The sequence below is a fragment of the Fukomys damarensis genome, unplaced genomic scaffold (genome assembly GCF_012274545.1).
Source record: "Fukomys damarensis isolate Sample0158 unplaced genomic scaffold, DMR_v1.0_HiC HiC_scaffold_33, whole genome shotgun sequence".
In the NCBI taxonomy this organism is placed as follows: Eukaryota; Metazoa; Chordata; class Mammalia; order Rodentia; family Bathyergidae; genus Fukomys; species Fukomys damarensis.
In genome coordinates this window covers 6,212,003-6,238,001 of record NW_022900945.1, presented here as the reverse complement: position 1 = coordinate 6,238,001, position 25,999 = coordinate 6,212,003, and the positions used below count along the sequence as shown (strand labels likewise).

The 25,999-nt window shown below is 40.3% G+C and overlaps 1 protein-coding gene across 7 annotated transcripts in view; it reads right to left on the bottom strand.

Moving 5' to 3' along the window:
• Lrrc7 (leucine rich repeat containing 7) overlaps positions 1–25,999 on the bottom strand; it is a 463,114-nt gene that overhangs the window by 149,748 nt on the left and 287,367 nt on the right. For all 7 annotated transcript variants that reach the window (XM_010605114.3, XM_033758262.1, XM_033758263.1 and 4 more), the window contains exon 8: positions 17,831–17,894. In XM_010605114.3, coding sequence (XP_010603416.2) covers positions 17,831–17,894 — 64 coding nt within the window. The remainder of the gene's footprint in view (positions 1–17,830; positions 17,895–25,999) is intronic.

Below are 25,999 nucleotides of genomic sequence, written 5' to 3'. Positions count from 1 at the left end.
AGAAAAAAAAAAAAAGAGAGACCGTTTTTGTTCACAAAAGAAGAGGGCTTTAGTGACATGCAGGGGGGCCGGGCCCCACTGGAGTGAGATTCCCCCTCTCTGTGGACGTCAGGTAAGCACATGAGGAGATCTGTACTGTCCACAGGTACTGCAGTCACACTGGGAAGGTGTTGGAGGCATCAGAAAGTGATGAAACTCTACTGCTATGGGAACCTGGCTACAAATGCAGGCTTCTGTTTTGTTTTTCTACATCATCCTTAATGTTTTCTTCTATTTGTGTTTCTATCTTATGAATGTAACAATAAAAACGTGTACCTGGAATGGAAAAGACAGCGATTACTCTGTGAAATCAACTGTTTGATCATTTAAGATACAATGACTGATGTCTATAACTTTTGGTGGCTTGTATATTTGAGGAAGAACCCTTTTTTATTTTTTCTTCAGAGTTAACTGGCCATAGAAATTCAACACTGTGTGACTTGGAAGATGATAATTGGAGTTTTTACTGGGAAAAGTCATGATTGCTAATCCCCTCCTGCAACAAATACACATTTATATCCAGAGGAGGAAGAAATATTTACTGAATACCGGCCACATGTTTGCCTATACTCTAGGTTGTAGGATATACAGGTGAATAGGGAGACAAATTCCTCAGGTCTGTAGAACTTAAACAATAAGATCGAGTAGTTTGGTTCAACTATTTATGAATAGCAACAACAATAATAATAGTTATTATTTATACTGAGCAATACCTGAAACTTTGTACGACATTTATACTTCTTGCTGTGTACAACTCCCTTTTCTTCTGATCGGAATACTTTTCTTTTGTCTTTTCTCATTCATAGAGGTTCAGTGATGCTACTGATTCCCAAATACATATGGGTAGCTCAGACACATTTATTGAGTTACAGATCTACACTTTTTTTGACATCTCTACCTGAATTTTTCAAGGGTAATTCAACTCAGGGTGCTCAGAACTATTTTTTTTCCTACTCAGCTTCCAACTCCTGCTACATTCACCTTATTTCAAGCTGAACAATACCAAATCATCCAACAGGGCCAAATCATCCAAATTACAACTGAAAGCAATGCAGCCAATTTATTTCTCTTTTTTCCACCGCCTATGTTCTGCCATTATTTTTTTAATTCCTTCTTTTTCGTTTCCTGCTTCTACGTTAGTGCCAACAGTATGTTTTTTTAAACTGGTATAGTTTTTAATGCATCACTGTTTTCTTGTCTATTGCTATTAAAATTCTAGCTCCTTTGACAATTTCAGGTGCTGAGTAAGTTATCAATGAAAGCTTAGAAATTAAGTGATTAATTCATCCTTTGCAGAATAAAATTTAAAATGCAGACTTGAACATGGCATCTTCATTTTGAGACTCATTCATGGGGCAAACGCTAAATTCCTAACATGGCATTCGAAGATTCTGGCATCTCTACTCCAGTTTCCTTATCTAATTTTGCCTCCCTTTATTCTACAAAAGCATCTGTCCTCTTGACTTTTTAATTCCCTGCAGTTCTCCAAGTCCACTCTTGTGTTCCACTCCTTGTGTCTTCCAGACGCTGTATTCGCTCCCCTATCTACACATCAAGAGCTGCTTCTCCCTGAAACCCAAAGGTCATCCTTCTACTTTTTAAATTTTATTATCTGTCTAAGGTGCTGTCTATTAATTGTGGCTCTCTCATTTGCATTGCCCTTATTAAGCCTAAATTTCAAAATGCCAAATTTGTGTTTAATTAACCTTTGCACACTCAGTTCTTACAGAGTAACTGCACAGAGTAGACGTGTAGTGAATGAAAAAACAAAGTTGGCTTAGATGTCAGAGGAGGTTTATCCTCCATCTCTCCCAAAGTTCCATGGAAATGACAATACAAAAGCAAAACTGAAAGCAAATTAAAGGAAAAAATGTCACTGCTAGTGAACAGGAAAGGATAAAACCAAGAAGCCAGAAGCTTAGAAGATTTTTAAGAAGAAACAAGGTAAATTTAATTAGATGAAAAAAAATCAGTGTTACTGTGACTTAATACAAACCAAAAAGGACCTCTCTGAGAAATCAGAATTGCTTGGTTTTGCTTAAGAGCTCCAAAAGTTTGTGTAGATTAGTACTGCTTTTGAGAAGGAAAATTCACAGTAACTTTTAAAATAAAATATGTGTGTCCCAGCAACTGCACCTCTAAGAATCCATTCTTTGCAAATCTTTGTGCGCATAAGTGAAAAGTGGGTTGGCCATCACATCAGTGAAATGTTGATTATCGGAAATGACGGAAATGCCCATCAGTAAATGTAGCCTAAAGAACAAGGGGGTGCATACAATAGAAGCCATAGGTAAATTTAAAAAAAGAATAGGAAATATGTTTCCCATGATGCTTACTGAAGTGAAAACATGCGTACGCCATGCATATTTGCAAATTCATAGGGAAAAAAGTGGCAGGATCTGCACGGAACAGTGTTTACCTCTGAGGAGTGGGCCTGGGAGGCCAGTTGGGGCACGGTTCTCTTTTTCCTTTTATACTTCTGTGTTACAATCCGCTTTGCAATGAAAGAGCAATGCAGTCACTTTAGCAATTTAAACAAAGAAAACCTCCACGCTTGGAACAGCGGGATCCAGGAGCAAACAGGCCATTGTTAGTCCACAAGGAGCAATGGAGGGATTTCTAGACATTTCAGGGCTCAGTACTTCGAGTCCTCTTGAGAGCTGGGACAGTTCCTTAAAAGTTCTGTCCCATTGGCTTTTGTATGAGCAGCAGGGTGGGACAGAGAAGGAGGCCGCGCTCCAGCTAACATCAAGGTCAGCACGACTAAAGAGCAGTGAAAGTCCAGGAGGTCTTCTGCTCCTTTAGAATCTCTTCATCCAGGTGTGTTCGCAAGGGGGGCTTCAGGCCCTGTGAATCCCCTGGCTGCGGGAGAAGAGGGTTGAAGAGTTCCCTGCAGACTTGAGTTCCAGGCGAGAACTCCTAGCAGGAGGCGGACACATCAGTCACAGTGCAGACGATCCAGGCGTGGAGAACAGACTGGGAACTGGGCGTTTGTCAGTTAAAGGGGCCTCTGCGGCTGTCCATTTTCCTTGAAGGAACAAATGGTTTGTTCTGTTGTGTACCTGTTTACTCTCACCGGTGCGTGGCACCCTGCAGGGGTCTTGAGAAAGACAGCAGTAGAGGAAAATCCACCACTGCCTGACTCTAGATGCTCACAGGAGTTCTTCAACTTGAAACGGTGACCCGGAAGCACTTCCGTGTGGAAGTGAAGAAAGTCCAGCCCACAGACACAAAGAGGAGAGGGTGCGAGAGGTACATGCGCTTCACACCCATGAGCATGGTGATTACAAGGCAGGTGGGAATGGGGAAACACTGGCCACAGGGTTCAACGTTTCAATTACGTGGGAGGAGTAAAATACGGAGATCTACTGTCTAGCCTGGAGGAGTTAATACCAATGCATATTCGAAAACTGCTATGAATATAGATTTTAAATGTTCTCACCAAAACAAAGGCTAAACGTGTGAAAGTGAGGGACACAGTATTAGCCTGACTCCACAATTCACCATGTATCTATATTAAAGCATCACACTGTACTCCATGGATTTATACCATTACTTGTTATTATAAATACATAATATTTCAAACAAAATACCTACTATATATGTATGTCCATCAACAGATTAATACATAAAGGAAAAGTGGTATTTACCCACACTGGAGTATTACTGAGTCACCTGTAAGAAAATGGAGATTTTACTAAGTGAAATAAACCAGACACACAAGCTTAACTATCACATGGTTTCTCTTATATGAGAAACCCAAAATGTAAACAAAGAGGAAAATACAAGCTAATTGGAAGCAGGGCGATAGACTTCTTTCTTTTTTTTTTTTTTTTAATTTTATTGAGTTTATTGGTACATTTTAGGGATACAGTACAGTTACATTCATTGTTGGGATCATGTACCTTTACATGGCAAGTCTTGATTCTCATTTTTTCCCCTTACCTCTGCCCTCCCTTCACCCCCTCCTCCCCTCCCCATCTACAAACACTTTATTTTCATCTTTTCATTCTCTCACATTTTTTTCTTTTCCCTTTTTGTTCTTCCCCTACGTATCACACCTTCCCTACACCTTTAGCTCCTTTCTTCAAATTTCTAAATGTCAGTAATCTTATTAGAATCTTATGCATTGTTGCAGAATATTCACACCAGGGAAACTATTTGGTATTTACACATGTGTGACTTATTTATTTCACTTAGGAGTATATCTTCAATATGTATCCATTTTCCTATGAATGAATCTATTCTCTCGCTCTTTATGGCTGAGTAATATTCCATACGGAGGGAGAGGGCTGGGGATGTAGCTCAGCAGCGCCACATCTGCCTGGCAAGTGCAAGGTCCTGAGTCCAATCCCCGGCACTGGGGTGGGGGTGGGGGAGACATGAAGGGAGTGGAGGGAGAGGAAGGTAAAGTGATGAAGAAGGGAGTTAAGATGTGTTATGTGCATGTACCATCTCCACCCAAGAAATGTAATCATGAATCGCAAACAGGGACTCATACAAATAAATAAAAAAGAAACGTATCAGACCTTCTGTTTAACATTTAAAAGACTTTGGTAAGAGTGAATGATTCAGGTTCCATTTTGTTCTCTACGTGTGTATTACCTTTACTTATTTTGGTATTAATGTTAACATTTTTTTTCATGGTTAAAAATGGTCATATGACTTGAATAGTTTTTCAGAGAAAAAACAGAGTGGCCATCAGGTATATGAAGAGATGTTCAAGCATCACTAATAATTTAAGGCACAATAAGATGTCGCCTCACACCTGTTAGAAGGGCCATTTTCAAACAAAACAAATTTTGGAGGAATTGGAACCTCTGTGTATTGTTGGTATGAAAGTAAAATGGTACACCTGCTATGGAAAAAATCAGGGGGATTCCATTAAAAATTAAAAATAAAGCTACCACGTGATCCAACAATAGAAGATAAATATATTTATCTTTTGATATTCATTGTAGCATTATTCATGATAGCTAAGATGTGGAAGCAACCTCACTGTCCGTTGCTGGGTGAAAGAATGAGTGTCTTACATGTCCTTTCCAGGTGAACAGATCAACAGGTCAATGTTAATACGTGGAATATAATTTAGCTTCAAAAGGAAGGAAATTCTATCATATGCAAAAACATCCACCAGTCACAGAGGGGTAAATACTTCACATTTCCATTCATATGACACATCTCCAGAAGAGAAACCTATAATATCAGAAAGGAGACTGTTGCTTCTGAGCTGGGGGAGGGAAACATGGGTTGCTGCTCAACAGGTATAAACTTTCAACGATGCAAGATGACAAAGTCCTGGAGAGCTTTGGTACACGCTGCTTTTAGCTTTAACGCAATCAAGTCTATTTAAAAATTCAGGGTGGATCTTATGGATAGGCATGCATTTTATTAAGATAAAAAGATAACTTAAAAATCTTTTATCTCTTCTAGTCTAGGAGTCAGAACTAGAATTTAGGGAGGGGAGGAGGGGTTGGAGGGAGGGCAGTGGAATGGGGAAAAAATAAGAACCAAGATACATCATGTAAAGGTGCAAATTCCTAGTGATGAATGTCATGACTGTACACATAAAATGTACCAATGAAATTAATTTTAAAAAATGGAATGCATCCCTGAGAAGACTGCAACTTACGACTTCTAACCTGGAAGAGCTGTAAGATAGCAATGTTGCCTTGTTTTTAGTTCATTGACTTGTGGCTTACAGTTCATCAACAGGAAAGTGATACAGGTATATGTTTAGGCTTGGAGTGCCAGTTAAAAATAAGATATTATAACTGTTATTCACATCCCGACTTCCCCTCTGCATGATTCCTCTTATGTTCTGTGTTGTTGTTGAGATCAAGATTGTCCCCCATAGGGGTCACGTCCTCCAAGGTGGGGACTTTGGAAGGTGACGGATTATGGGGAGATAGAGCTGACTTGCCAATAGGAGGTGGGGCCTGGTCAGAAGCTAGGCGGATTGCTGCAGCTGGCCTGGAAGGGAGGACACCCTTCTCTCTCTCTCCCTCTCCCCGTCTTCTTCCTGGCCACCATGGTGTGAGCTCTCCTCTGCCTAGGCCCTTTGACCACACCATTCCATCTCCTGGGCTGAAACTGTGAGCCACAATAAAACTTTCCCCACCTTTACGTTGTGGGTGTGAGGTACTGGGTCCCAGAAAAGAGAAAGTGACCAAAATTTCCTGAGGTGGTGGGACACCCACAGGCTTCTTGGAGAGCCCACAAAGAGGACGATGTAGGGGGATACCTTTCATTCAGGTTTGGTGGAGTAGATCTATGTGGTCTGCAGTAACTTCGCTGTACAGTTCATCTGTTGCAGTAAGAGTAAGACTCTTACTGCTGCTGACCACTCTGCAGGAAGGGGCGGGGACAGAGGATATGCGGGGCCTGGACGCCTCCTTTCATTACTGCGCAATGGAAGGACATCGGAGGCGGAGGAGCCAGGCTTGAAGCAAGTGGAGATTTTCCAAAACCTGACAACAGTCCTAATATTTTACAAGGCATAGCAATGAAACGTTGTAAAACTGAAATAAACAGTACCAAGCTACCAAAACACGAAAACCATGTTAGAGAACAGACTGGATCATATTTCCATTGTTACAAAATCATTTTCAAGTGGGGGAGCATTATATATATTTTTTTCATTATGTTTTTGGATTTTATTTTTAATTTTTATTTTTTTGTAATTTAAAATTTGTAGTTTTTCTCATTCTGAATATTCACTTGGTATTTAATTATATATTCTCAGTTAAGAACTCCTTTCATTTTTTGAAAGATGGTATAGCTAATTTACAAAATTCAAATTCCACTGGATCTTTTCCTGATCGCACTGTTAGGAGTTACCCAGAAATTGACTCCTGATTGCCTCTACTTTTCTGACTTCAATCCAGGACCCAGCAGTTAAAATGACTTAAGTCTGAATCTGATTAAATATAATTTTTGTTAGCTATTGACGTGATTCACAAGTGAAATATTCTCTTGATTTTATTCCATGATGGCACTGCTCCTGTTTTCTTTATAAAGCCTTAATTATACATTCAAACTTTTTATTTATTGTAGCTTACTTTGGCTCCAACAGGGAGCACTTTTATTCTCCTTAATTTTTTGATTAGAAACCATTGGCACAATCATCAGAACTTAACTATGCTGAGACAATATTCTCAGAAATATCGACTGTTGGAAAGGCAAACAGAGTTACTTAATTTCATTCACAGGACCAGTCAAGGAATGGCAGCAATGGCAAATGGAATGAGGGAAAATTTTCCTTGGAAAATAGAGTAAAAATGATTCACTTCATGGTTAGAAAAGAGGAAGTTTGAGAGCAAAAAAATGAGTTTCTTTACTGGTATGTGTGACCGTGGACATTGCTTATTAAAATCCGAGCTAACAGGTGTTGCATTGTGAAAGTGGTGTCCCCAGCTTGATCCTTCTCTGAAGGAAGTGACTGTATTTTTAGTCAGAAAACACATTTCATTAAGGGTTCCTTTCAAATTCCAGGGCTGGTGGGAATGGAGATGTATGTATGTATGTATGTAGATAGGTGAGTGTTCGTCCCAAATCCAAATTTTATAATTTCATTAAGTTTTTTCCAGAAGTGCATTTGGAAATATATCTCAAAACTAATTTGGATTGAAACCTCAAAAGTTACTTTATTGTGAAATGGTTGCTTTTTCAGACAAATAAAGTACTTCATATTTCATCTCCTTCTATTACTGTGAAGTTTTAATTGATTAGAACTAGCTGAACTGTTTTGCTTTTATTTTATTTTATTGGTACTGGGGATCAAGCTGAACCGTTTGCATTTAACACTAAGTGATTCATTCGCTTATTCCTTCACAACGTTCACCAAATGCCGGGTATCCTGCTAGGTCCAGGGAAAGCTTTAAGGAGAAAATGATGTAAAAATGGGGTCAGCAAAAATAAATATTTCTTTCGTTTATCATTTTCATGACACAGTAATAATCTGCTGGTTATTAAACCATTGTTTCTCAAATGTGAACTCACTCTGCTTCAACGGACTTTGCAATTCTGGGATGGAACTTCCTTTCTTCTTTTCCTTCTGTCCCTCCTTCCCTGCCACACGCCCATTTCTCCCTTTATTCTTTTCTTTCTTTTGTAGTGCTGGGGATTAAACTGGGGACTGCATATAACTGAGCTCCACTATTTATACTGCCTTAGCAGTTTTACCATTGCCAGAAGATGGAGGAGTTAATTAGGCTGTTTCAAGTGTTTTCCTTAAAAATAGAAGAGCCAGTTTACATAATAATAAATCCTATTGTGTTTTGTTCCTTTTTTATGATCTCCACTTGAAGAACAAATGACAAAATTTGGTTAGCGAGTGTGGTAAGCCAGTGTTGTAGTTACTTGTAAGGGAAATTACAGTCTATGGAAATAGTGCTCGTCTCAGGTCTACACTCATCTTAAGTAATTAAAAACGCACACACCTTGGGCAAACTAGGAAGGTGAAAGTATTTGCTGCCATGCTTTTAATAAAATGAGTTTAACTCTAATCAATTTCAGTTATAAGTTAAAACATCCAACATAAGTGCTCAGCTGTTTTACATTTCTGTAAAACACATCTGTATCACTTAGCCTAACTACATAATTGATATAACTATTGGCATTTCTTCTTAGTTACGTGAATTAGAGTATCTCCATTCCAAGAATTTTTATTTAATTTATATCTTTGAAAGTTTCTTTTGGCTCAATAAAAATCAAACGAGAAAAGCCAACAGAAACACAGTCCATTTGAGTATTGAGATGAAAAATTCTTCATTATTGCAATCTGTTGTTTTACTAAGCACAAAAATGGTGATTTTATAGAGTGTAGAATATTTTTAAGCTTTTCTGTAAAGAAATTTTATGGAAAAAATCTTGAAATATATTCATGGGTGGCTGAATTTATGAAAGGTTTTTATAAAGACTGCCAGATGCATTCTCTCACATATTAGTTAAATGATACTATTTTCTTTTTTTTAATTTTTTTTGGTACCGGGGATTGAACTCAGGTCCTTGCGCTTGCAAGGCAGGCCACTGAACCGTTGAGCTAAATCCCCGGCCCAATGATACTATTTTCTAACAAATTCCCTGAAATTATAAACTCAATCTATTTTGCATTGTATTTAAAAATTACATAGTCCATTTTTTCTTGTTCTTAAAATAGTTTTGCTGCTGTCACTTAATGTTTTGTTATTAAAATCATGCTTTGTTCTTTAATCCAGAAGTTCAATCACTCATAGCTTGGAAGCATTTCTCTTAGTAAATGACTCATTAAGTAGGTCAAAAAAGTTTACAGTCTTATGATGACCTCACTATCAGGTTTCTAAATTCTGGAGGATGAATACTGGATAGTTTTAAGTAAAGAGGCAGAAAGATTTTTTTTTAGCCAATAAAATAAATATTTAAAAGTAATTCCCTACCTAATTATCTTTCCATGAAAAATGTATAAAATAATTAGCAAAAGTAGCTATTCCTCTGCTGTGTATCTTTCCAAAAGAATTAAAAGACTCATACCAGGGACAAGGGGAAAAAATGAGAACCAAGACCTGTCATGTAAAGGTACAAGATCCCAATGATGGATGTAACTGTACTGTATACCTAAAATGTACCAATAAACTCAATAGAGAGAGAGAGAGAGAGAGAGAGAGAGAGAGAAAAGAATATACTACAGTGATATATGCTCACCCATGTTTATAGTAGCACAGTTTGTAATAGCTAACTATGGAAACACCCTAACTGCCCATCAACTGGGGACTGGATAAAGATGTGGTTTTTCTATAAAATGGAGTACTACTCAGCCATAAAGAATGAGAAACTAGAGACATTTATAGCTAAATGGATGCACACTGAAGCCATACTCTTAAGTGAAATTATAAGACACACATGTGTAAATACCAAATAGTTTTTCTAGTGTGAAAAAGTAAAAGTATAATAAGGATAAAAATCATAATTGATATTGTGTAATAGGAAGAAAAGGTCTAAAAGCACAGAGGAAGTAGGAGAGGTAGGGGAAAGGTAAGAAGGGAAAAGAAAAAAATATGAGAAAAAGAAAAACATGGAAACAGTGTCTTTGTAAACAGGAAAGGGTGGAGGGGGTGAAGGGAGGTCTGGGGAATGGGGAAAAAATAAGAACCAAGATATATCATGTAAAGGTACAAGATCCCAGTGATGAATGTAACTGTACTGTATCCATAAAATGTACCAATAAACTTGATTTTTAAAAAAAGTAGCTAATGTTTCTCAAGCACTTAAACTATCATGCTTATATTCATATTTAATCTAAATTCTAGTGGGAGAGAGAACAAATGGCTAAAAGGCAACATTTGAAGAGATAAGGGCTGATAATTTTCCAAAAGTGATGAATAAGAACGCAGATAAAAGCACACAAGAGGGGCCAGGGATCTAGCTCAGTGGTGCTGCTGCCTGCCTTGCAAGTGTTTTGAATTTGATCCCCAGGACAACAAAAACCAAAAAAAAAAAAGAAGAGAAGAAAAGAGTGCACACAAGAATAACGCACACAAGCACAAGGAGTGATTGAAAAGAATGGTGAATACTTAAATAAAAACTCATTTTGGTGAAAGTTAAATTGACAAGAATAATGGGTAAATATGTTTAAAGCTAGAGAGTGCTTTGAGTATTCTGATGAAGATTAATAGCAATGTGCCTTACGGTAACAATTTTTAAACATTTAAGCACTCACTGTATTTTTGATCATTCCTCAGTGATCAGTAAGTTATGCCAATTTCTGTCATATAAAAACATGATGCTGCTGGGGATTTAGCTCAGTGGTGCTGTCGCTGCCTTGCAAGCACAAGGTCCTGAGTTTGATCCTCAGTACAAAAAAAACAAAACAAAACAAAAAGAAACATGATGCTGTGCCCTCATCCACCTTGCTCATGGGATCTGGGACTCTGACATCTGGCTTTTCTCCAAAGTCAAAGTGACCAGAAGAGGTGAACTGGTCAAACTGATTCAAGACACTAGGCAGCCATGACATCTCAACGAAAGAGGACTTCTGGAACTGCTGCAGAAAACAGCAAGGATGACGGGATTAGTACGCTCAAAGTGAGGGAGAGTATTTTAAGGGGAGCTAATGGCAGTGTCTTTTACTGTCATACATTTTTAAACATATTAAACATTCATATACTTTTGGTGATACCCCATGCAAATCTCACTTATGAGCACAAATTTTTAAAAAAATGCCCAACAGAACTGATCCAAACAGTTTATGCTACGGATTTTCTATGCATGTCATCCAAAGTTCATGATAAAATTTAATTCGCATTGTGGCTGTATTAAGAGGAGGGGCTGTTTTGGATGGATTCAATCATGAGGATCCATCCTTTGGAGTAGCCTAAAGACACTGTAAACAGGCTTCAGTGGGTCACCTCTCCTGCCCGTCTCCTTCCACAGTGTGAGTGCTCAGAATCAGCACCATCCAAGTCCTCCCCAGACACTGAAACCGCCAAGGTCTTCACCTTTGTCTTCTGGTCTCCCAGCTGTGAGAAACAGATCTCTATTGCTTAAAATTCTCCAGTCACAGTGGCACAGACAGATTGTTCAGCTAGAAGGCCAGAAACAGAAAGGCAGCTTTTACATAAGAAACAGTCTCTATACAATTCACAGTATGAGATTAAAGGAGAAAAGTGATACTCAAGTAAGTAAAGAAAAAAGTATTTAAAATTGAGGAGCGAGATGATCTACTGGGATCATTCGCAGACTGTTTGATTAACCACACAGGAATTACTAAAGAATCTGTTGGAAATTTCTCATATTTTTGGCAAGTGGGCTTAGCAGATGGCTACAGACATAAATTAAGAAACAAAAATTAAATGGAATCCTATACACCTGCAACAAAGATTTAGAGACTATAATTTTAAAGAACCACATTATATGTACAACAAAAAATAAGGTACTTAGTAATAAACTAAAAATATGAAGAAATTATTTTGAAGAAAAAACACATCAGAAAGGTATTACAACGGACAAATAAAGTGAGATGCAGGTCATGTCGATTCCTAAAGACACTCAAAATAATAAAATGACAACTGTCCCATATCAATCCAATAAAATTAAGTTACAGAGTCAATGCCTTTCTATTCAAAAGCCAACAGGCTTTCTTCCTGAGAAACTTACTAAATTAATACTAAAATTCATATGAAAAGTGAATATCCAGGTGCTTATGTTGAAGAGAATTGTCTATCAGGCAGCAAAACTTATTTTTGTCCTAATTTCTTATTTTGGTGCCCAGAGAATCACTCAGTAATGAAGAAAATAACTTACATATGTGTAGAAATTTGGTTAAGAGGAGACACGTGGGACTGGGGATGGACTTTTGCGCTAGTAGGGAGAGTACATGCTATTTGTGTGGAAAAGAGGGACTGTTTAATAAATGAGTATCCATTAAGAACAAATGATACATATACTATAAAATTTAACCCCAAATGGAAATATATTTGACTGTGAAAAGTGTTATCTTCAAACTGTGGTAGAAGAATCATATGGAAAAATACTTCTTGACAATTCAGAGACTTCCTAAGCAAGACACAAAATATACTAGACACATAAAATTTACGCATTTTTTTTATGTTACAATTAAGAAATTCTGTTGATGATAAAAAAGACCTCAAGAAGAGGTCTCAAGAGGTCTTGTAGAGACCTCAAGAAGATAGCTATACCCAACAAAGGATAAGTATCTTGAATATAACTAGAATATAGATGAGTACCAATTTCTGTTTCTCATTAAGGTAAAGAAAGCCAATAGAAAACTGGGCAAAAATATGCAAGCAGGCATTTCACAGGAGAGACAACAAAAACTGCCACAAACATGTGGAAAAATGGTCAATCTCATTAGAAACCTGGGCTACGCAAATGTAGATCATACTGAAATGCCTTTTTACAGCCGTTATATTGGCAAAAATAGAGTCTGACATTGTCAAGCATTGGTGAAGGTATGAATCATGGGAATTCTTACACACCTCTGGCAAAGGAGCTCAGTTTTTCTGAAAAAAGAAAAGCATTATTTTTACAGATGAGTAGGTGTAAAATTTATGACCAAGATGTTCCACCATACACACACACGCACATCCCTTAGGTAAAATCTTGCATGTGTGCACATAGAGGAATATTCGTAACAACAGTGTAATAACAAAGAATTTGACCAAAGTGATTGTACATGGAGACAAGAAAAGGTATATAAGCGGTGATATAGGTAGATTTGTAGAAAGAAAAATGAGAAAGCAAAATATAGCAATGTCATAACTAGAAATATATTACACAGGGGAAAATATAGCAAAGGAATGTTCAACAAAACTCAGGATTGTAGTTACCACAGAAGAGAAGGAGGGAGAATGGTAAGAATTCAGGATTACAGCTATCTGTGAGGACCGGGCAGAGTGAGGGGCTTGGGAAGTGTGGAGGGTGCTGGCGGAGAGTGTGGAGCTCCATGAACATGGTGGGCTCCAAAGGTTCACTTCGTTGTGCTGCGTAACTCATACATTTTACTGGTTTTATATGTGACAAATGTGATATAATGAAATATCAAGTTTTTTCTCTTCAATTCAGTTTTTAATTCACTATTTTGTAGTTACCATTGGACAATCTTCCTGATTCAGTGAACAAAGAAAGCTTATCAATTACAGTGCCTTGTAGGAATCTACTTGAATTCAATAATGCTGCATCGAGGCAAAGCAGAACGCACACTATAAATCCAACTTGGCAGGCGGATCTAGCTCTGGAAGCATCTAGAACAAATATGCACCTGCCATATTTACAGTGCCATTTCAAATCTCATTTCTTTGATCCTTTTTCCTGTTTGAACAGCACAGGATTAGGAAGTCTAGGTCTTCCTCAGATCTTTCCTCTGAATCTTCTGTGTAGGAGTTCCTCTGTGAGGGGTAGGACACCAGGAACCTCTAGGCTGGGAGCTGGGAGCTTGAGCTGGATTAGGGGGAGGGTGGATCCTGGCTCCACTCTGTCGTCTTCACATCCATCGATCCCTTCTTCCTCCAACTCTACTCTTAGTTTGCTCCATTTTCCTGCATATTTCTTATCCATGGTACTTTGCTTGCAGGGTTTTTTTAGTTCAGGACCAGTTTAGGACCAATTATGAGTCTTATTCATTGGAAACATCTACTTGAAAGTTACACCATGGGGCTTCTGAGCCCATGACAATGAATCTTTTTCAGTGTCCCCGACTGCTGTACAATAGTTGAGAAGTTCCAAATTATTCCGTGACACTTAAAAGACTGTGTCCCCAAGCTACCGAGAGGATCTTCAGGGTGAATGTTATCCCACTCTATACAGCAACTTAATAGTGCCCTGCCTCAGACCTGACCTCAAATAATACTTGCCTCACCTCATAGAAGAGCAAAAGTGGTGGAGGGAGGGCAGACCAAGAACCATTAATAATGATTATATGGGGGCCGGGGGTGGGATCATGGAGGATTTTTATTATCATTTTTATGCTGCTTTCACTTTCTAAATTTTCTAAAGTGGTCACATCAATTTTATATTGAGCAAAATAATTCATGAAAACAGTTAAAAATTCCTTAAGAATCCACTGCATTTCTAGAACTCTGCCCAGTATCTTTTGCTGGCTGTTGCTGTTAGAAACATGATAATTCACTTTGCAGAACTTTCCATTATCAGAGAGACGTCCATAAGTAGATATTTCTACTTCAAATTTAATTTAGAATATTTACATTACTTCTCATGCAATTTCCAGCCTCTCCAGGGTTTTGCAGTCATTTATCCCCCACTTGTCTCTGTCTTGTCACACAAAATGAATCATCTGGTGATACCCGGCCAGCCAGGTGTCACTACCGAGCTACAGAAAACAATTTGATCCCTTCTCCACGCAACATTTCAAGGCCTTTTACGGGGAAAATTCTCTCATTTTCTCATTAAAGGTTCTCGATGGCAAACAGCAGCCAGTCCCCCCACCCCATCTCTACTGATGTTCAGATATTTGATTAAAAGTGAATAACATAAAAAGCGTAGACTTCTGTAATCACACCTTTTGAACAACTAAGCATCCTATGGCAAATGCCAAAAACAAGAGACAGAAAAAAAAACCTTATTCTGCAATTGACATAGAATATTCTCACATATTGTTTTTGCTCTGATGATGATTACTTACTTAGATAATTTTATATTTAGTTTCAATAAATATATTTTCAAAAGATAAATGTATCCTGTTAATTTTTGTTGATCCAAATCTTTACAGTGAAATATTGATTCAGGGACACCTATACGAAATGCTTACCAAGTACCTGTCAGAATTGAAACTCACTGAAGCATACGTTCAGTGTATGTGAATTATATTTTCCTATAGGAAATTTCCGCAGAAACTACGAAACAGATGGGATTGATGCTCTTACTGTATCGGTGATGAAGCCGGTGTTAGCGAGTGACCTATAGACCCACAGCTGCCCAGCTGTGCAGTGACGGAAGTGAGTGTCTGGCTTCACTTTGCATATTCTTCCGACTCCTAAGCCAAGCCACACACCTATGCCAGAGCACAGGCAGATACTAGATCATTTTAAAACTACCAGAACAAACGACCAGTCACACTACCGTCATTTACTATCCTCACCAAGCCATTTGCTTATATATTAGTGTCTCCTTCCAACATGCCAGAGGAGGACTAGACTATGGACGTGGTCTCTAGTCCCCACTTGCCCAGTGTACAACACAGGCCTGAGAGACAGAACAAGGAGAGAAAGCAGGGGGGCAGGACGACCAATGTTGGTGCAACCGACAAAGTCACCAGCCAGTCGCAGGCACTGACTTTTATCAGCAGTCAATTGGGGTAAAGGCGAGCCATGTGCAGTTCCTAGGGAAGTTAATGTAAACAAGGCTCATAAAGAACAAGACAAAGCATTCTTGAATTTGCAACGTAACAGACAGAATAGATGTATGGCTGTAATTAGAATATTGTCCTTCTAGTTAGAAGGGTTTAACTGTGGGGATGGAATTTGGGTGCCAGTTACTCTGACCTTGGCACTTAGGCTTGGCCGGACTCACTGCTATAAACAAGGTGATTGTGGGGTTAACTCCTCACGGCGCTCCTCGGGCATCATCAGTGTCATGGTCTCCTGCAGCTCTCCGCCCGAATGTCTGGGTGGAGGCCACCGTGAGAGCTGTGAGCACTGGGTGCACCCAGCGCACACCTGGCAGACTGAGCCAGCTCTGGAGCTGGCCTTCTGGGCCTCTGTGGTTAGCCCTTCCAGGAGGCTCGCAGGGCCAGCAGATGGGCTATGGGCCAGTCGTGGGCTGTGGTTGGTGAGGCACCTTTGCAACATGAACTGGGGGAGTGAGGGCCACCCTGATGCTGGGGAGGACAGGACAGACCTGCCCGGACTGCCAGTGGGAGCAGAGCCTGCAACGCGTGCAGGTGGGAGGTAGCCCTGCTCCCGAGGGGCTGTGCCCGAGGCGTAAGTGCTGAGCACAGCTTCGGACCGAAACTCCAAAGGGAGGCAGTGTAGATGGCAGCCCAGAGCCAGCATGTGCTGCCCACTCACTTCTAAAACCAGCCGGAGGCCGGGCAGGGGGTCCTTTTAGCTAAGGTCACAAAAATGGGTGAAATGCCCGGTGAAACTGTGACTTGGAGAGTAAAGCAGGGGAAAGGGAAAAGGTTAGAGAGAGGCAGAATTTGTATGCAAGGTAGATGCTCCCAAAGGGAGCATCTGACTCTCCACATCAGATTGAACTTCTAATCTTAGAGGAGTAAACGTCAGTTTTTACCCTTAATGAACAGCTGATAAGGTTAGGATGGAGACCAGATTGGGTACAAAGCAAAATAAGTTAATTGTCTCTGTACAATCAAAAAAGAGCCTGAATTAAGCCCCATTCTCCATGAATACTGAGTCAGAAGTGCTTGCCTGCCAGGTCATGAACAGGCACTATGGATCACACACAAGCCTATAATCCAGAATCGCTATGGCTCCCACTTCACAGATCAGGAACACGAGGATCAGAGGGGTTAAATGACCTGCACAAAAATCACACAGTGAGCAGCAGAGCTGGAAGAGAAAAGCTGATTAATCCTTAAATGTTTTAATTCAAATGCAGTTGAAGTATACTTCGGGTGATTTGGAGTTGTCAGGTTTCAAGACGTCCAAGTGGGCGACTTTCCGGACTTAATACATAGGAACGTTTATTTTTGATACACTCCCGACATTTGTTCTTGAGGCAGATTTTAATGAAAACTGAACCCGGAAAGGCCAAGTAGAATTCCACTCTCCCTCGAAGTGAGGCAGCAATAGAGTTTAATAGAAAGCCACTTTCAGTGCAGTTGAAATTACAGTGTCATTGGTGATGCTTTTCTCATGCCATGCTACCAAAAAGCCTCCCAGGGAGAAGGCTTCAAGTTGTGGATTTTTGGAGTCAGTCAAGTAAGTCTCAGCCTAAATTCTGTTCAAGCACACAGTAGCTACAGAAGTCAGCAGCCACTTCAAGTTCATTTCTATGAAGTTAAAATGGCAACACAGCAAGTCAGGATTAAATGAGAAAACACACGGAACACCTTCAACATGGCGCGTGACACAAAGCTGTTGTTCAAAACTGCCACCGGGCTTCTACTTCCTCCCCAGTATCCGTTTTAATACAACCTAACATCCAGTTCTCTGTGGCTCTCTATGTGCTCAAGTACTTTCACTCCCAGGTCTAATTTTTTTATATGTGGCAAGCTCAAATGTGAACATGATGCTTTAATACCCGGGGTTACAAAAACAGAGCAAAAGAAATAACCTTCCGGAGTGTTCTTAGCAAGCTTAGAAAATGCAGTGCTTACCAGCTCACCGAATTCATTATTGCCTAGGTCAAGTCTTTCCAACTGGGCCAGTTTGTGCATTGACCTACAACAGATGGAGAAAAACACTCTTGTGAGGCAGGGCAGAGCACATTACTCTGAAAGACATCCCACTAACCGTTCCATCAGATTTACCTGGTTGCACATTACACACAATGGGAATGTTCTTCTGCAAGACATAAATTGCAAATAAACCGAATGCGAACTGCAAACCTTCAGCAGCTTTAGCTCCTAAGTCCTGGTATATGGCTGGAGCACATACCAGGGCTGGCTACTGAACAAAAACCTGAGAGTCTTGTTTAACACTATGACAGTAGGAGGTGGGTGGTTGGGAAGGATTCTTAAGAATGGCTACAGTTTTGGGAAGCAACAGACGAACTCAGTTCTTAACCAAGCACTCTAAAACTCTACAGCATGGAACAATTTTATCATTAGTTTTATGATTTCCTGCTTCCCTAAATGAACTTCAGTTATACACAAGCTGTATTTGTTTGTTTCCCAAACATACTGGCTTAAAGGTGCAGGAATTGAGAATGAACAACTGAAAAACCCCAAGCAGGAGTGTATCAAAGGTTAGAGGCCTCCTAGCACACTGAACATGTGGTCTGCATTTCTCAAACTACCATTAAATAAAACATGTAGCAAAATACAAGACGGTGTTTCCTGAAAGATTTCTCTCTCACCACCCAGAATGCTGTCATTAAGAAAATCTTAAAGCATCTTAAAGTGGAAAATGCTGAAGAAACACGGACTTAAACCTTAGAAATTTTAGTTTCATCTTTAAAATGAACACAGAAATTATAGCACCTTTTAGTTTGTTTTTTAAAAGACAGGGTCTGACTACGTAGTTCAGGTTGGCCTTGAATTTACTATGTAGCCCAGGCTGGCCTCGAACTTGCAGCCTAAGCCTAGAGAGTGCTGGGATTACAGGCATTCACCACCACACCCGGCAAGAAACTATAGGATTTTTGTGAACAGGAAACAAAATATTAATGCAATCCAGATACTTTCAGACACTCATAAATGCAAAAACTATGTGTGAATTCTTTATTCATCCAGAAACTATCACTGGGAGGGGATGTGCTTGTTTAGAGAATAGCTGTGAAACAACACATAAAAATTTCTGTTCCACAGAACTTTCCATCTGGCCGGAGAAAGACAGACATAAACAAAATAATAACATAAGACAAAATCGTGTATTAGAAGGTTGTAAGAGCTATGGAGAAAATTTAAGTACCAGAGGGAATAGGAATAATTGAAATAGGATTTAAAAAATTTTATTTTATTTATTTTTTGTTGGGGGGATCAGGGATCGAACCTGGGACCTTACGCTTGTGAGGCAGGTGGTGGAACCACTCAGGTGAATCCCCGGCCCTAGGAATTTTATTTTTAATAGGACGATCGGGGAAAAGCCTCAACAAGAGGATGGAGTCTGAGCCAAGGATTCAAGGAAAGAGCACGATGAGAAGAAGACGGGAGAGCCGGGCCATGTTGCTCTCCCTGACTCCTGGGCACCCTCGGAAGCCAGGGTGGTGGAAGGAGTGAAGGGGAAGGGGACTGAGCAGGTGACCTGATGGGGCGTCAGACAATGAGGAGGCAGCAGCTCAGTGAGAGACGCAGGATCTGACTCTGAGCGAGATGGAGGCTGCTCAAAGGCTGGTGACAGACGCAGTGAACAGGATGAAAGATAACCAACTGTGAGTGGCGGTGGTCAGGCCGGCGGGGCCGGTGTGGATGGGTTCTAAATACAGCCAAGACACGCTCTGTGGATGGACTGACTGTGAGGAGGGAGACAGAGCGGAGTCCACAGGTGCTTGATGAGAAAGGTCAGGTGAACCAGGGTTTTAGGCAGATTGCAGAATGGTAAGTTTCAGCAGTTCGGTAACTCAGGGATTTCTACCGGAGAGTCAACTAGAGCTGTCCAACAAGTCCGGGGCTCAGAGAAGATACCAAGGAAAGAGCTGTTTTGATCTCGATAGTGTAGGAATGGCACACGAAGTCTTGAGAATATGAGAACACCAGGGTAATGACTGTAGATCAGCAGACGACAGGCTGGTGAGGAACGGAAATGAGTCAACAAGAAGAACGAGAAGAGAGCAGTCATAGGAAGAGCCATGGGAGCACACAGTCCTGGAGGCCAAGGCAGGACAGCATTCAAGGCAGATGAAGCGATGAACTGCTGGGAAAGCTGACAGATGAGAGAACTGGCCAAGCCACTTGATTCAACAAATGAAGACTCATGGGACTGGCAGAGATTTCTGAGATCAGCTTTTTTGGGGGTGGTGTTCAGGATGGAACCCAGAGTCTCACACGTGCTAGATGACAGATGTTTCCTCAGGGCAAAGCCTTTGCTAGAGCTTTCTTCCATTCCGTATGACTTTATCCATTCATTGCTCAGGTTATTTCTACAAAGATGAAATACAATGATCCTTATTATTTCCCAGGTTTTAAGGCTGTCAAGATGAAAGGAGCTGTTCCCAATATTAAAGAATAATACTCTTTAGGGAAATAGCTAAAAGAATGAAAAAGTGCAACCAGTAATGCCATAGAAGATACCTTGGTAAGTTGCAAGAGAACACAAGAAGAGGTGCTTCTTTGGCCTTCTGTGGCGGGAGCAGAAAACAAAGCTTCACTTCCGAGCACATGGCCAGCCTCTAGGAGATCAGGGGACCGGACCATTTCAGGCTGAGATTTCAAAGCAGTGAAGTGAAAGAAATCATAGCCCATTCTACAAGTTGGTAAGAATCATTAGCCATAAGAAATAGTAATAAACAATAAGAAAACCAATAATGGGTAAGAAATGATGTGTTGGCAAGGGTCAGGTCATGCTATCACCTGACATTTCAAATAAAGAAGCCGGAATGTTAGTTTAAAAGCAACAAAAAGAAGCCTTCAGTATTGAGGCGGGAAAGAGAGCAGATTCGTACTTTAGGAAGCTCACTTGGCAGCATGGCATGGTGTGGGGAACAGACAAAGGATGTAACCACAGCAAAGAAGTGGGATAGAAGACCGCCTGTCAGCCCTGTGGGACTGAGCTGGGGCCCCATACGAGGCACCGGCAATATGAATAACATGGTGTTAAGACAGGAGAGATGCTACAGAGAAAGACAACACTGCTTTACTTTCGATGACCAGATGGGTGTGAGGTGGAAAGGGAGATGCTGAAGACAGTTCTAGATTGACTAGTAGCATGGGAAGAATGGAAAGAAATGGTTCATGGGGACAGAGGTTGGAGGCCGTGAGTTCCATTTCAAATATCACACTGACTCTACCATGAATGCAAGACACTTATATGCATATACAGTCAGGTAAAAGATCGTGAATGGAAATAAATGTTTAAAAATAAAAACATGACACTCCCCACCTACTCCAACACTCACACACCATTTTCTGTCTTTTCCACGAGTCATTCGGAATTTGCTACTTTCTTGAATTGTTAGCTTTTCATAAATGCATGACTCCTTTCTCCACGCAGATCTTAAAGTCTGTGTCAAGACGTCAGAAGGGCCTGTGTGGAGCCCCTGGAAGTCCAGAGGGAGCTGGGCAGCTTGTCCAGTGTTGTGGGGAGAAGACCTTCCCCTGGTACCCAACCTGCACACTGAACCGAGCTCCTAGGGAAAGCATGGGGAGCTGGTGTCTGGGCCCCACAAAGAGACAGGTAGGCATTTTCTGACTTTGGCACCACTGAGCAGTGCAGGAGTCTCTTAATCTTGCTCTAAGAGCACAGGCCCAACAGGTAAAAAACACAAGCAGCAAAGCCTTGGAAGGAATCAAGGTGCAGGGTCAAGCACCAGGCCCCACAAGTAACAGCGCCGATTCCAGCGAAAACACGACAATCTGAAGAGCAGAGCCCTTTCACAAGGCCCCGGACTCTATGAGCTCTTGGTTCCCGCTGGCAGTGCTCAAGCAGGATATACTATAAAACTGAAAAGAGATTTTTGGTGCACTCCCTTGTGATCGAAGATCGAAACGAAATGAATTTTATTAAGCGAAGGAATGCATGGAATCTTGCACTTGAGTGCGAGAAAGCAAATTTTATTAGTTATAGGATTTATCTTTTTTTTTAGACTAAATGTTAGTAATCTTTTCAATCATCCCTTGTATGATAGGATTTCCAGGTTTCCAAATAGGCTAATAATATTAATTTAGGCCTTCTAACATTTGTCAATGTTTATTTTTCGAGAGACAGCCAAATCTAACACCTTGGTTTTAATAAATAAAGCTTATTGGAATAGAGCCATGTCTGATTGTTAACATATTGTCTATGGCTACTTTTGCATTAAAACCACATAACTGAGTAGCAGAGAGAGACACTACAGGACCAGAAACATTTCCTACCTCTGAAGGTCAGGTGGGATTCAAAATTGAACACCCCTCTCCAGGTGTGGTCTAAGACAATGTATTAAAATTGTGTATTTTCTTCGCAGTATAGTTTAAGTTTGAATGCTTTTATGTATGTGAGGGGGACAGGTAGCTGCTCTAAGACTGTAAGACTTGTAAAAATATCTTTTCCCATCCTATTGTGGGCCACTGCTTATGAAACTTTTGGTCACCTAGAGAGTACATTTTAAAATTATGACAGCTTCCTACTGTTATTTTAGATATATAATTTTTTACAATTTTCTTGCTGTAAGGGGACAAGAAGAAAGTTTTCACATAGGTTCTCTAGCCAATGTCTTGAAGTGTTAGTTATCTTACAATATCTTACTCCCAATATCTTTTCTTCTATTTTAATTTATCTTGTTTTATTTGCAGGAACCTTATTTACAGCAAGTTTAAATTACTATCGCTACTTTCTCTCTGTCATTATATTCTTCCATTTCTGAAGATAAATTTCTAGTACGACTACTTGCATTTTATGTGTGTAAGGTTATTTAATATATATATGTATATATGTATATATATATATATATATATATATATACATACATACATATTACATACATACATATATATATATATATGTAAGGGTGATCTAACTAGGCAGGCAGCAGAACCACTGAGCTAAATCCCTGACCCCAGAAAGTCATCTTGCATAAATACCAAATCTGTTGTGTTTTTCCTTTTTTCTTTCTTTCTTTTGGTACCGGGGATCGAACTTGGGTCCTTGTGCTTGCGAGGCAGGTGGTGGAACTGCTGAGCTAGATCCCTGGCCCTCATCCATATTAATGATGCCGTCAATATGAGCTCTGTATTTTACACTTTCCAAATGGATTGTCCTTACTTATCCACAACTGGTAACACAGCCTATGGCTTTTCCTACATGTGCTACTTGCTAAACTATATCAGTCAAACTGTCCCCCCAGATTTTCCTTTTAGATGAAATAAGTTTTTCATTTTATGAGCTTACCAACAAGTAACACTTTCAGAAAAATAAAATAGAACCCATGGTATTTTTTTTTTTATCTATTATTCTTTGTGAACATTCATTTTCTTAAATAGTGCGTGCTTCTTTCTGGCAGGCCGTACTGTGTGCACCTGAGTCAGAAAGATTTCTGGGAAGCAAGGTTTTCCTCCTCGGCAGCACTGACATTTTAATGCTTTGATCCAAGGGGCTACTGTACAGTGTAAGGTGTGCAGCACATCCTCCGCAGCCTCTCCTCCGAAGGGCTTATTTTCTAAGTGAGAATGGCCTTTAAGTGAATAATGACTTCCAGAGTGATCAGGCACTAATGTAAGAGTATGCGTAGAAGGCCACAGGAAGTCAGGAGGAGGAAAATATCAATTCCATAATTAGGAAGCATTTCAAGAAGAGGTGACATTTGCACTGGGGTTTGAAGAAGCTTGTTATATATGATTCACATATATTTGCACATTTGAGAGGAAATAATGAAAGTACATCCAAAGATGAAATATATTCGAGTTTCCTGAGATGGCAGCTTAAGGGAATAACACAGAGGCACGCATTCTCAAAGGAGGGGCAAGATTTCGCTCCAAGATGAAGAACCTGGAGAACTTCCCATGAGAGGTCACTGCAGAAAGCCCTCCTGTTCCACAGGTGCGGCCGGTACACATTCAGGCCAGCGCGAAGCCTGGTAACTTCTCCATCAGTCATGCTGGTGCCTTCTTTATCTGTCCAAACCAATTATTTTGCTGCTGACTCAGATTCACTCATCTGCTGATTTAGTCATCTCAAGGGGCAGCTTCTAATGAAATTGACTGCATCAAATAACATTTACTGACATACCAGCATAAGAGGTATGCGGATTTTGGAAAAGTGTAAACTTTCTAAGCCTGCACCGTTAGCACTGCCATCTTTCTTTCCTTCAGCTCAGCTCCGACGTTTCCTCCTCAGAGACTCAAACGCCACACCTCCAAATAAAGTATACTCCTTGCATTCACTTAGCGCCGAGCCCGGATTTATTTTCTTAGCACTGAGACTAACTTTTCTCTTACACACTTACTTTCTAATCGTCTCCATCTAAACTCCGGGAGTGCAGGTAGCTAGCCAGTCTTCTGGCACAGTGTAAATGGCTCTTCTGTCAGGTCTGCTAAATGAAGACATGCACACAGGCCTGGAGGAGCCAACCTTTACCGGCGAGAAGTTAGAATTCCAGAAGGTTTATGAAGAGAAACCACTTGATTTATATCAGGCACCTACAATTAATTAACAGTTGCCACGGAGGTAGTGACAACTAATTAACAGCTACCGAGGAGACATTCTGATAGGCCTGTAATGAACACCGTAAGGTAATGAATATACAGTGGCAGACTTCTTGTGGATAAAGCCAGATTACACTGAAGTTCACCAGTCCCTCGGTAGCTAAATCTTTGTTAGGTTCTTTCCTGACATTTCCAATAATAGGCTTAAAAAATTCAACTAACAGGGAAATATTGAGCAACACGTTCAGGTAGGCTTTTCACTTCTCTAAATAGCTGGGATACAGCATCACATCCCCATGTGTTTAGTAGTTAAGGCCACAGACTCTGGCTTCAGATTAGTTGGCTCTGAATCATGATTCCTATTTAGCAGCTATTCCACTTTGACTAAGCTCCATAACATCTTTGTACGTACGTTCTCCTAGCTGTAATATTGGGATGATAATGACAATCCCTAGATCACAGAGTTACTGCGATGATCAAAACAGTCCATACAGGCAGTGGTGAATGCTCTGTAACAGGTGGTTATTGAAATAGATAGAGAAAGCTTTCAAAGTTCACTTAGGACATTAAGTCGCTGTTTCCTAAAGCTTTTTTCAGGCATTTACAGGTATTGCATGATTTTTAAAAGATTTTACACGGCCAGCACATTGTGGCGAAGCTTGTTGGGTGGGGGCGGGGGCAGAGTGTTACTTTTCCTCTTGGAAGGACTTCTCAGAACAAAATGCACAAATGTTTACTTTGATTCTCCAACAGATGGAAATAGTTTAGGCTATTTCCTGTTTATGTGACTTCCAACACCCTTATCCCAAAGCTCTGTTTGATACATTCATTTTCGTATTAAATTTACTTTTCGATCATTATTAGTAAATGCTTGCAGTACATAATGACTACATTCTTCATGGGGCGCTGGCGCATGTATGTAGCACACCCTCTTCCCCTTCCCTCTGTCCCTCCCCCGTCTCTTGGTCCCCTCCCCATTTGCTAAGGATCTCTCTCCTTGTTTCCTATTGTCTTATTTATTATCCTGCAGACCTTCCTGCTGTCTCAAGCAGTTCTGTTAGTCCTCTTTCATTAGTGTCTTCGGTTGTACTGTCCTGGGCACAATGATGTCCTGAATTGATTCAAAACATTTTCCTTTCATGGTCTTTTTGACTTTGGGAAGAGCCAGAAGCCACAAGATGCCCGATCTGGTGAATAAGGCGGATGAGGACAAAGTGTCATGTTTATATGAGCTGCCTTTCTGTTGGGTGGCCTTGGGCAGTGGCATCCACAGAATCTTTGATCACAACTCGTAAAGACACTCAGGAAGAAAACGTCCAGAACTGCTTCAGGAAATAGCAAGAACCACGGGATAAGTATGCTGGAACTGAGGGGAGGATTCTGAGGGTGATGGATGGCAATGGGTCTTGTACTGAAATACATTTTAAAGTTTAAGCCTTCACCTTATATGTCATCACGCCTCATACATACTCCACGAGCACATCTGTGTGTGTCACTGTGGACATTTACATTTGACTACATACTTTGCGTGTCTGAGCAGCTCTGCTC